General features: G+C 39.6%; 1 protein-coding gene across 1 annotated transcript in view; it reads right to left on the bottom strand.

Moving 5' to 3' along the window:
* Positions 1 to 6,477: 6,477 nt before the first annotated feature.
* LOC127529414 (uncharacterized) overlaps positions 6,478 to 10,778 on the bottom strand; it is a 287,343-nt gene continuing 283,042 nt past the window's right edge. The window contains exon 2 of the mRNA XM_051932871.1: positions 6,478 to 7,669. Within this exon, the coding sequence (XP_051788831.1) occupies positions 6,480 to 7,478 (999 nt within the window). The 5' untranslated portion in view covers positions 7,479 to 7,669 and the 3' untranslated portion in view covers positions 6,478 to 6,479. The remainder of the gene's footprint in view (positions 7,670 to 10,778) is intronic.

Raw genomic sequence — 10,778 nt, 5'->3', positions numbered from 1 at the left:
CAAGAAAGGAAGGGTATCCTTTTCCCTGAAATGGAAGATTATTCTAAAATGTTATTAATTAGATGCTGCCATATTAAAAAAAATGAACAGATCCTCTAAGTGAGAATTAGATTTTTTCCAATTTCAAATAGTATAGAACATCAATTACCCAATGACTTAAAAGTGGTGGGCTGGGATACTTCCAGTTGAGCAAGAAGTCTACGTAAATGTAGTATAGTAAAGGTTACAGTTTGTTCTTCTCCACTTTGAGCTTATCTGCGAGTACACCAAACACAGCTGATAATGGGTTTTGAGTGATTATGACACCTAGACCGTCTGATAGGCATGCAAAGATTTGTCCAAAATGTTGTTAATTTGGTGCATGACAAGAATATGTGACCTGGGGCCTCATGCATAATGCTGTGCGTAGAATTCACACTAAAACATGGCGTACGGACAAAAGCGGAAATGTTTGTACGCAAAAAAAAATCCAGATGCATAAATCTGTGCGCTCGCTATCTTCCACGTTCTTCTACTCCATAAATCCCGGTCAGTGTAAAAAGTAACGCACGTGCACCGCCTGCCGCCACTCTCAAAACTCCTCCCAGAATTATGCCTCTTTGAATATGCAAATCAATGTAAATAGCCTCTTAAGCTCAGCGTTCTATGAAAAGGCAATGGCAAAATCACAGGGAAAATAGAAGAATTTCAGCAAATACCAAGTGGAGGCAAGGAAAAACATACTATTAGTTGGTTTAAACAGTGGTATAAACCAACAAAAGGAAGTTGATTGAGTGACATAGAGTGTCGGAGAAACTTGAAAGCTCAAGTTCACAAAGTCGCACAGTGCCCGAAATAAAAAAAGTTGTTAGATATCAAAGTTGCTGTGAAAAGGCAAGTTGTAGCCCACTGTCTGAGTGTCATATGGAAGCTTATTAGGGTACAGAGAAAAGAAAACGTTAACATTATACAAAGTTATTGTCTGTTTTACCTGCATTTTTATCACTCTTTAATTTAATATTGATTTTTATCAGTATGCTGCTGCTGGAATATGTGAATTTCCCCTTGGGATTAATAAAGTATCTATCTATCTATCTATCTATCTATCTATCTATCTATCTATCTATCTATCTATCTATCTATCTATCTATCTATCTATCTATCTATCTATCTATCTATCTATCTATCTGGAATAGTTTGGCCGTTCCGTGGAACATTATATTGTTACAGGTTAATTACAATCAGATGCCTTAAACTAATAAACAAAATGCGGTTAATTTCAAAGTATTTGATAAAGCCGCATCAGGGATGTAGATTTAAAAAAGAAAGGGAAGCCACACGAACAAAAGCACTGCTTTGATGCTGGGTGCCACCAGTTTGCAAAACTGAGCGGAGAACTTGCATACGCCAAGGATTGAGCTAGCGTGAAAATGTGTGTAGTTTTATGCCAAGTTTAGGTTTTATACATCACGATTTAAGCGTGGAAATGGGAGTACGCAACATTTTTGTGTGTACGCACAGTTTACACATGAGGACCCTAATGAGGCTTGAGCTAGATTGCAACATTCATGGTTTGAATCTTGTCCTGGAAACAGTGAGAGAGAGAGATCCTTTCCTCAATGTACTCTGTGGTCTTTGAAAGGAAGGGACTTTAAAATATTTTTATAAGTTGTAGAGATGCTATCACAGTCTTCAAGACTGATCAATATTTTGTCTGGAATAGAACAAGGAGGGAGGTGAGGAAAAATGGGAAGATTCTGTTTAGCAAAATTTCTAGCTTGAAAGCAGTGGAAGAATTGTGCTGATTAGAGGTTGAATCTGAAGCGTGTGAAGGCTGTGAAGACATTATCTATGAAGATGTCTCATAGGGTTTAATCTAGGACATTTTCCAGGCATTAAATAGTGTATAAGTTAGAGAGGTTTGGAAAAGATGGTGCAACAGATAAAAGCTTCTCTGTCTTAAAATGCTGTCTGCATTGGTTCCATATTCTGAGAGAATGAAGGGCAGTAATTTGTATTAACTGGGGCACAGAGAAGGAAATATAAAGAAGTACTGCAAGAGTTTATTCCTATTGCAGACCCGGCTTGTGTATATTCATCAATTTGTGTTGATGTGCAGGTCTTTATAGCATGTATATTTGCTGCCCTGTAATAGAATTGAAAGGCAGTGCCATGCCCCCTTCTGCTTCAGTAGATTCGTCCTTTGGATGCATGGTCATTAACAAATCATGTTTAAAGCAGTTAGACTTTTATATGGAAATTTTTGTTGAAAAAGAGGTCTATATTTTCTTGTGATATTTACTCCTAGATATTTAAAATGATCTACTAAATTAAATGGGAAGGTGTCCAGTTCGATATTGTGTGCTAGGGAATTCACTGGAAAGAGCACACTTTTATTCAAATTGATTCTGAGTCCAGATATCTTTTGAAATTTGCTAATGCTTTTAAGACTACTGGCACAGAACGTTGTGGATCAAATATTTACAGTACCATATCTTCTTTATATTGTGATATTTTCTTTTGAAGTCCTTCTCTGAGAATCCTCTTTACCGCTGATGCATTACGAAAGCATACAGCCAGTGGTTCAAAGGCGATTGCAAAGGGCAAAGTTGATTAGGGGCATCCTTGTCAAGTACCATGTTCTAGTTTAAAGTACTCTGAAATAATGTTGTTAACACAAAATGAGACTTCTGAACTAGTATAAAGTAGTTTCATCCATGCACATATGTTTGGGCCTAACCCAAATTTGTGCAATGTAGTGACTAAAAGTAAGATCTTTGGGGTGTTAGATTTAATGGGTGAATCTATATATATATAAAACAAATACCACTGACTCACTCATCACGAAATCTCCCGAACCATGAGGACTTGGGACTTGAAATTTGGCATGTAGGTTACCCTTGGCCCATAGGTGCTCGCTAAGAAACGGTTTTAAAAGTTTCATGGTCCAAGCACGGTCTGTCTCTATGTCTGTTCGCTTTTCACGAGAGAATTACTTAACGGATTTAGATCTGGCTGTTTTCTATAGTTTGCTTGAAGTTTCCAGTTCATTTTGTGACTTCTCTCATTGCACTAAGTACCATAGTTTGCTTGCGGTACCGATGCATTTATGCAAATCCAAGAGAGGTGGCTCTGGACCAAGAGCAGCGGGGCGGGGCCTTCCTCATTCACTTGCCAGCCTCTGTTTGAGTTGGTCTACGTCTCGCCACGTGTTGGAGTGCACCTTGCCTCCACTTAGCTAGCGATACCTGTTTGTTCAACAGACATTATCATCTACCGATTGTTAAGGAGTAACGTTTGATGTTTTTGAGAGAGAGATCAGAGCTCCATGTATTTTAGAGAGTAGCTGCTGATTGCCAGAGATACCACAGCCATGTGCTGTTCTCCCCATGCGTGGAATGCTCTCCAATCAGATATAGTGCCAACATCTATTGATTTTTAAAGTTTGTCCTGTTTCATTACTATGTGGGAGCAGCCACGGGATACAGCTAGTAAATTATATTAAACAAACGTTGAAGGTTAGAAATTAGGTGTCTGACTTTAATAAATCTGGTTTGGTCTCAATCCCTCTGGCTAGAACTTTGGAGAGTACCTTAACATCGTCATTCAGAAGAGAGAATGGTCTATATCAGGGGTCTCCAATCACAGTCCTGGAGGGCCGCAGTGGCTGCAGGTTTTTGCTCCAACCCAATTGCTTAATAAGAAGCACTAATTGCTCAAGTAACACTTCTGCTTCACTTTAGTTGTCTCGCTCATTAAGATTTTGAATGCTTATTGCTTATTTTCATCTTAAACAGCTGTATTCGTTCAGTTTTTAATGGATCCTAATTAGCAATAACATGCGAATGACAAAAGAGACCAGCATTTCTCCATTTGGCTTCTTACCATTTACGCCAGTGTATATTTATCTTGCATTATTTGGTTTAATTAAATACTTGGAAGGAAAGTAAAGAGAAAAAAGTGAATGATTGAGAATCGCTCGTCCATTTTAGCCTTCAAATCATTTGGATGATATCCTTAGATAGGGGAAGAAAGTCTAGGATATGAGAATGACCTGACATAGCAGAGTTAAAGCACTAACAAGCCATGAAATTAAATTATTGGCAGAATTGCTTTCTAATTAAGCAACCGGGTTAGAGCAAAAACCTGCAGCCACTGCGGCCCTTCAGGACTGTGATTGGAGACCCCTGGTCTATATGATGTACATTGCAGTAAGTCCTTATTTTTGTTAAGAAAAATGGTAATTAATGCTTGGCAAAAAGTTTGAGGTACAATTTTGTTGTCTTTAGCTTCTATAAATGTTGCTAATAATAGTGGAGCTAACTTATTTTATAAAATTCCACTGCGTAGCCATCATGACTGGCTGCTTTCCCACTTTGAAGTGAGTTTATAGCATCTAGTAATTCTGAAAATGTCAGAGGTTTATCCAATTCCACAGCACTAAGTGTATCTAGCTGTGGTATCTGTAATAAATCAAGAAACTCATTAGATTTTCTCTTATCTTCTTTAAACTGAGTAGAACATAAGGTTGTATAGTACTCTCTAAATGTGTAAGTTATATTTTTATGGTCAATAATTTTATATCCATTTGTGTTGTTTATTGCTGTTATTGTATTATGGATTTTGTGCTTGTGGATTTGTTGGGCTATGATCTTATTGGCTTTCTCTCCATGTCCATAATAATGATGTCGTGATTTAAAGATAAGCAGTTTTTCTTTGGTAGTCAAGAGGTTAAACTGTGATTGCAAAACCTGTCTTTTCCTATAAAGTGCCTCATTTGGAGACCTGGCCTATCCTAGATCTCTTCTGATAATTTCACTCATTACAATACAATAAACTAAGGATATGATCTTAAACAATCCAAATATAATAAACCAAGGGCATGATGTAAAAAAAACATTGTAAATACACTGAAAAAAGCTGGTTATGTAATTAGAGTTTAACAAAAAGTCAATAGCTGGTTACTTTGCCAAAGTGTACATGTAATTAGTGGACGAAATTTCAGTTTAAATGAAGCTTAAACATACTGGCAATAGCTGTTTACTTTTTGGTAACCAATTAGCCAAGATGTAGCCATAAGCCATAGATAGCTAAAATGTGCATATAATTATTGAAAGAAATATCAATATAATGATTGCAGCTTAAAAAAAAGGAGAGGAATGGCCGAAAAGGAAATAAATTATAAAATAAAATATATAGTTACAGCAAAAAAGTTTGCATATCAAATGATCCAGATCCAGCAAGCTTAACTCTTTGACGGCTGAATATTTTTTCCAAAAAACACAGTTTTCTGAAAAGCACACAAAGCAATGGTTTCACACATAAGTCAACATAAAACGTCTGTTGCTATGTTCTGTGGCTGCTGTTGGCACATGTTCGGTATCTCTGGCGGCAGTGGCTGCGTTGGGGGCACCTCTATGGTCAGCAGGATTGCATGGTGGGCTGGCTGTCTTCGCACAGCAGGTGGGTGGCAGTCGCAGTGTGACACAATCTGGTTTGTACCTCTTGTCATCATAAGTGGTGGTCCTCCCATGCAAACATTGCTGTAGGCGCATCAGCTATATGAAAGTGTTCATCACTTGGCGACCGATCAGATGATGCTGGTACCTCACTTTTGTTTTTGATCTCCATCTCCATATCACTTGCATCAACTCGGAGTCCGACAAATCAGAGTCCTATTCAACGAAATTACATAAAACATCCATGGAGTAGTTTGCTTTGCACATTCGCTTTGGTCTCTCGCCAGATGTCGGTGCCATTTTAGAGGTTGTTTGCTCTTCGCTACTCATGCACGCATAGGGAATCGAGGTAAAATCAACAAAGCTATGTAACTTTCCTTCTAGCAAAAAGAGTCGAACTAAAACGTAAGGGTGAGTTTTGTTGCAGTTTACAGCTGATTACCGTCCTCTACTCCTGAATTTGACAAAAGTCGACATCAGCCCTGAAAGGGTTAAAGTAGAATCATCTTTGCCTTGCCAGAATATGGTCGTGTGGATCAAAAGAATGTTGGGATCAGTTTTCTTAGCACTTTATCTGCTTCGTCTGGAGAACTAAAAATGTTAAACAGATCTTCAATAACCACTTTCAGTTTGGCAGGGTACAAAAAGCTGAATCTAATTTCAGTTCTACACAGGTGCTGTTTAATGCTATAGAATGCAACGCATTTAGCAGCTCTTGCAGATGAGAAATCTGGGAAAATACAAATACGTTTGTTTTCAAATATAATCTCATCTTTCTGTCTGAGAAGGGACATAAAGTTTTGTTTAGCCTGTAGTTTGTCTAAATGGACAATTAGGCTTTTTAGTTTGTACTTGTACACCAGCAGCTGCATGAGGTAAGTTAACTGTAAAAAAAAAGCAAAAAGTCAGTCATCCTGAATGAAAATTAATCATATAAGCATCACTCTGTCAGCTCAGAGTAAACATACCAGTATCTGCACTCACATACACTAAAAACAGCCTCATGGTTGCATTAAATCAACATTATAAGAATTCAATATTTCAGTCTTCTTCTTTTGGCTGCTCCCGTTGGGGGTTGCCACAGCGGATCATCTTCTTCCATATCTTTCTGTCCTCTGCATCTTGTTCTGTTACACCCATCACCTGCATGTCCTCTCTCACCACATCCATAAACCTTTGCTTAGGCCTTCCTCTTTTCCTCTTCCCTGGCAGCTCTATCCTTAGCATCCTTCTCCCAATATACCCAGCATCTCTCCTCTGCACATGTCCAAACCAACACAATCTCGCCTCTCTGACTTTGTCTCCCAACCGTCCAACTTGAGCTGACCCTCTAATGTACTGATTTCTAATCCTGTCCATCCTTGTCACACCCAATGCAAATCTTAGTATCTTTAACTCTGCTACCTCCAGCTCTGTCTCCTGCTTTCTGGTCAGTGCCACTGTCTCCAACCCATATAACACAGCTGGTCTCACTACCGTCCTGTAGACCTTCCCTTCCACTCTTGCTGATACCCGTCTGTCACAAATTACTCCTGACACACTTCTCCACCCATTCCACCCTGCCTGCACTCTCTTTTTCACCTCTCTTCCACAATCCCCATTACTGTGTACTGTTGATCCCAAGTATTTAAACTCATCCACCTTCACCAACTCTACTCCCTGCATACTCACCATTCCACTGACCTCCCTCTCATTTACACACATGTATTCTGTCTTGTTCCTACTGACCTTCATTCCTCTCCTCTCTAGAGCATATCCCCACCTCTCCAGGGTCTCCTTAACCTGCTCCCTACTATCGCTACAGATCACAATGTCATCAGCAAACATCATAGTACATGGGGACTCCTGTCTAATTTCATCTGTCAACCTGTCCATCACCATTACAAATAAGAAAGGGCTCAGATCTGATCCCTGATGTAATCCCACCTCCATGTTGAATGCATCCGTCACTCTTACCATAGACCTCACCACTGTCACACTTCCCTTGTAAATATCCTGTACAACTCTTATGTACTTCTCTGCCACTCCCGACTTCCTCATACAATACCACACCTCCTCTCGAGGCACCCTGTCATATGCTTTCTCCAGGTCCACAAAGAATCAATACAACTCCTTCTGGCCTTCTTTAAACTTCTCTATCAACATCCTCAGAGCAAACATTGCATCTGTGGTGCTCTTTCTTGGCATGAAACCATACTGCTGCTCACTAATCATCACCTCACCTTCTTAACCTAGCTTCCACTACTCTTTCCCATAACTTCATGCTGTGGCTCATCAATCTTATCCCCCTGTACTTACTTCAGTCCTGCACATCCCCCTTATTCTTAAATATCTGCACCAGTACACTTCTCCACTCCTCAGGCATCCACTCACTTTCCAAGATTCCATTAAACAATCTGGTTAAAAACTCCACTGCCATCTCTCCTAAACAACTCCATGTTTCCATAGGACCAACGACCTTTCCATTTTTCATCCTCTTCATAGCTGTCCTTACTTCCTCCTTGCAAATCCATTGATTCGCTATCTCCACATCATCCAACCTCTTCTCTCTCTCGTTCTCTTCATTCATCAGCCTCTCAAAATACTCTTTCCATCTGCTCAACACACTCTCCTCGCTTGTGAGTATGTTTCTATCTCTATCCTTTATCACCCTAACCTGCTGCACATCTTTCCTAGCTCGGTCTCCCTGTCTAGCCAATCAGTACATGTCCTTTTCTCCCTCCCTTACCAGTCATACTGCCAACATTCAAAGTTCCTACCCTCAGTTCCACTCTCTTTACTTTCCTCCTCTCTTCCTGCCTACTGACACGTCTCCCCCTTCTTCTTCTCCTTCTTATTCTTCGGCCAACAGTAGTCCAATTTCACCCTGTTGGCTAACAGTACTGGTGGCGGTCGTTGTTAACCTGGAGCTCAACCGATCCGGTATGGAAATTTGTATTGTTGTCCACATATTGATTTGGCAAAATTTTACACCAGATGCCCTTCCTGACATAACCCTCTCCATTTATCCAGGCTTGGGACCGGCACGAAGAAATACACAATATTCCAGTAACAACATAATTTATTGGATAAGATGCAGACCTCCTCTCCATCATGGTCTGAAGTAGCCACAATTTTACCTTGAAACTTTAACAGAGATTTTAACTCTCCATCATGTATGTCTTTTAATAATGTTATGTTTAAGAAATTTGGAATACAGTTAGTCACAGATACTTCAAAAGCTATTGGTTGCCCATAAATCAATACCATTTTTGCATCAATTGAATTGGACTTTCCTGTCTTTGAAAACCACTGCGCCATCACCAACCTTTTTAGAATAGATGAGTAACTACATAACATTGTAAAGTATTGTTAAAAAGCGTGAATTTAAATTAGTCTACTAATGCATAGAACTGCACTGTATTATCACTGTTATTTTTGAAAATGACTCATTGTTACAAAAAAATGTGATAATGGACTCCTTGATTAAGTAACTAAAAAATGTAACATTCTCTCACTTTCAGAATAGCTAATTAATTCCCTGAACACACCTGGATGTTACACCATGTATGCATTTCCTAATTTGTTTTAATTTTATTTTCACATAGCTAGTATTGTGTTTTTGGACCATTTTAGCTGATAGGCAGTGGTGTCCTAAATAGTTACAGACTTTACATCGGTATATTCTGCTCTTATGCCTCCAATTTGCAACGTAAATCCTTTACACTGGGAGCTGTTGACAAGAAAAACACACCCATACCTTCCTGCATGTTCTTTCCCCAGGAAAGACAGTGTCAAGAATCTCTGATAAAAATTAACCTCTGTCACCTTAATTTTGTTTTCATAAACATGCCTCAGAAATTCAGGTATGATTTCTAAAGTCTGTCATTTAAATTTGATATCTTAAGGCTTTTGTTTCATGATTTTTTTGTCACCTTTTTAATCCCTATTGTAGTCATCTATTTTGATGTGTTTTTTCTTTAACTTATAAATTATGCTTCACTTAAGAACAAAGTTTCCAGAGCAAATCAATGTATGCCATGATTGTGGAAAAACAATCTCACATTGGAAAATACCAAACCTACCGTTTCATTTGGATTTAGTACTCACTATTTTCAAAAGTCCTATCTTGAAAATAGCGGCATGGTGGCGCAGTGGGTAGCACTGCTGCCTCGCAGTTGGGAGACCTGAGGACCTGGGTTCGTTTCCCGGGTCCTCCCTGCGTGGAATTTGCATGTTCTCCCCGTGTCTGTGTGGGTTTCCTCCGGGTGCTCCGGTTTCCTCCCACAGTCCAAAGACATGCAGATTAGGTGGATTGGCGATTCTAAATTGGCCCGGGTGTGTTTGTGTGTGTCCTGCGGTGGGTTGGCACCCTGCCCGGGATTGGTTCCTGCCCTGTGTTGGCTGGGATTGGCTCCAGCAGACCCCCGTGACCCTGTGTTCAGATTCAGCGGGTTGGAAAATGGATGGATGGATATCTTGAAAATAGAAACACAGGCTCTCTTTTATGTTATTCCAAATAATTATACTTTCATTAAATATAGTAGGTAAGCAGCTCAAAAACTATGTACAGTAATACAACAGCTATTTTTCTTTTTATTGTATATACAGTTTAGTAGAAGGTCACTTTGGCAGTTAGGTTAAACTTTGCATACTGCAACAAATCACAAGTACAACCTGCTTAATTGAGCACAGAATATATCAAATACCTGAAGCATTGTGTACCTGTACAGTGGTCTCCCTGCAGTGGTATGGAGGTTTACTGCATTGTGAGACCAACAGTACAATACCTGTACAGTCATGGCCTCCCCTTCCTATATGCACATCCTGCACTGCTCTTGGGGCCTGTGATTAGTGGACTAATGTGGTGGTGGTGGGGGGGGTGGGGGGGGTTAGCCTGTTGGGTATTCACAGACCTCCGGAGCTCCACTAGACAGCAGATTGGTTTGGTTTTTTTTTGTCACTTGGTTTACTTGACTTGAGTCCCAAAACTCTAATCTTAACCATATTGTAGTCGGGCGAAGCACGCAATACCACTGAAGTATAATGTAAAGAGACAACCTCCTAAAATGGAGCGCAGCGCTGGATGTCTGCAGTGTGACACTATTGGGGTTATTGCTGTTTCATGATTCATCAAATTAATGTCCTTGACTTTCACCTGTTGTAACAATTTTCTATTAATGAGCAGGGAGACAGCTTTAAGTCAACACCAGTCAGGAGCACAGAAAAGAAAAAGTGAGAGCATGCAGGTGTGTTTAGAAATCTAAATTTGTTCAACTTCCAGTGAGATTTGAGATAACATTACATCAGTTGCCATTGCACTAAAGCTAGTGGTTTAATAATGGAGTAGCATTATGTGTC

Source organism: Erpetoichthys calabaricus, chromosome 10 (genome assembly GCF_900747795.2).
Source record: "Erpetoichthys calabaricus chromosome 10, fErpCal1.3, whole genome shotgun sequence".
NCBI classification, from domain to species: domain Eukaryota; kingdom Metazoa; phylum Chordata; class Cladistia; order Polypteriformes; family Polypteridae; genus Erpetoichthys; species Erpetoichthys calabaricus.
The sequence above is the reverse complement of the archived record's forward strand: the minus strand, read 5'-3'. Positions and strand labels throughout refer to the sequence as shown.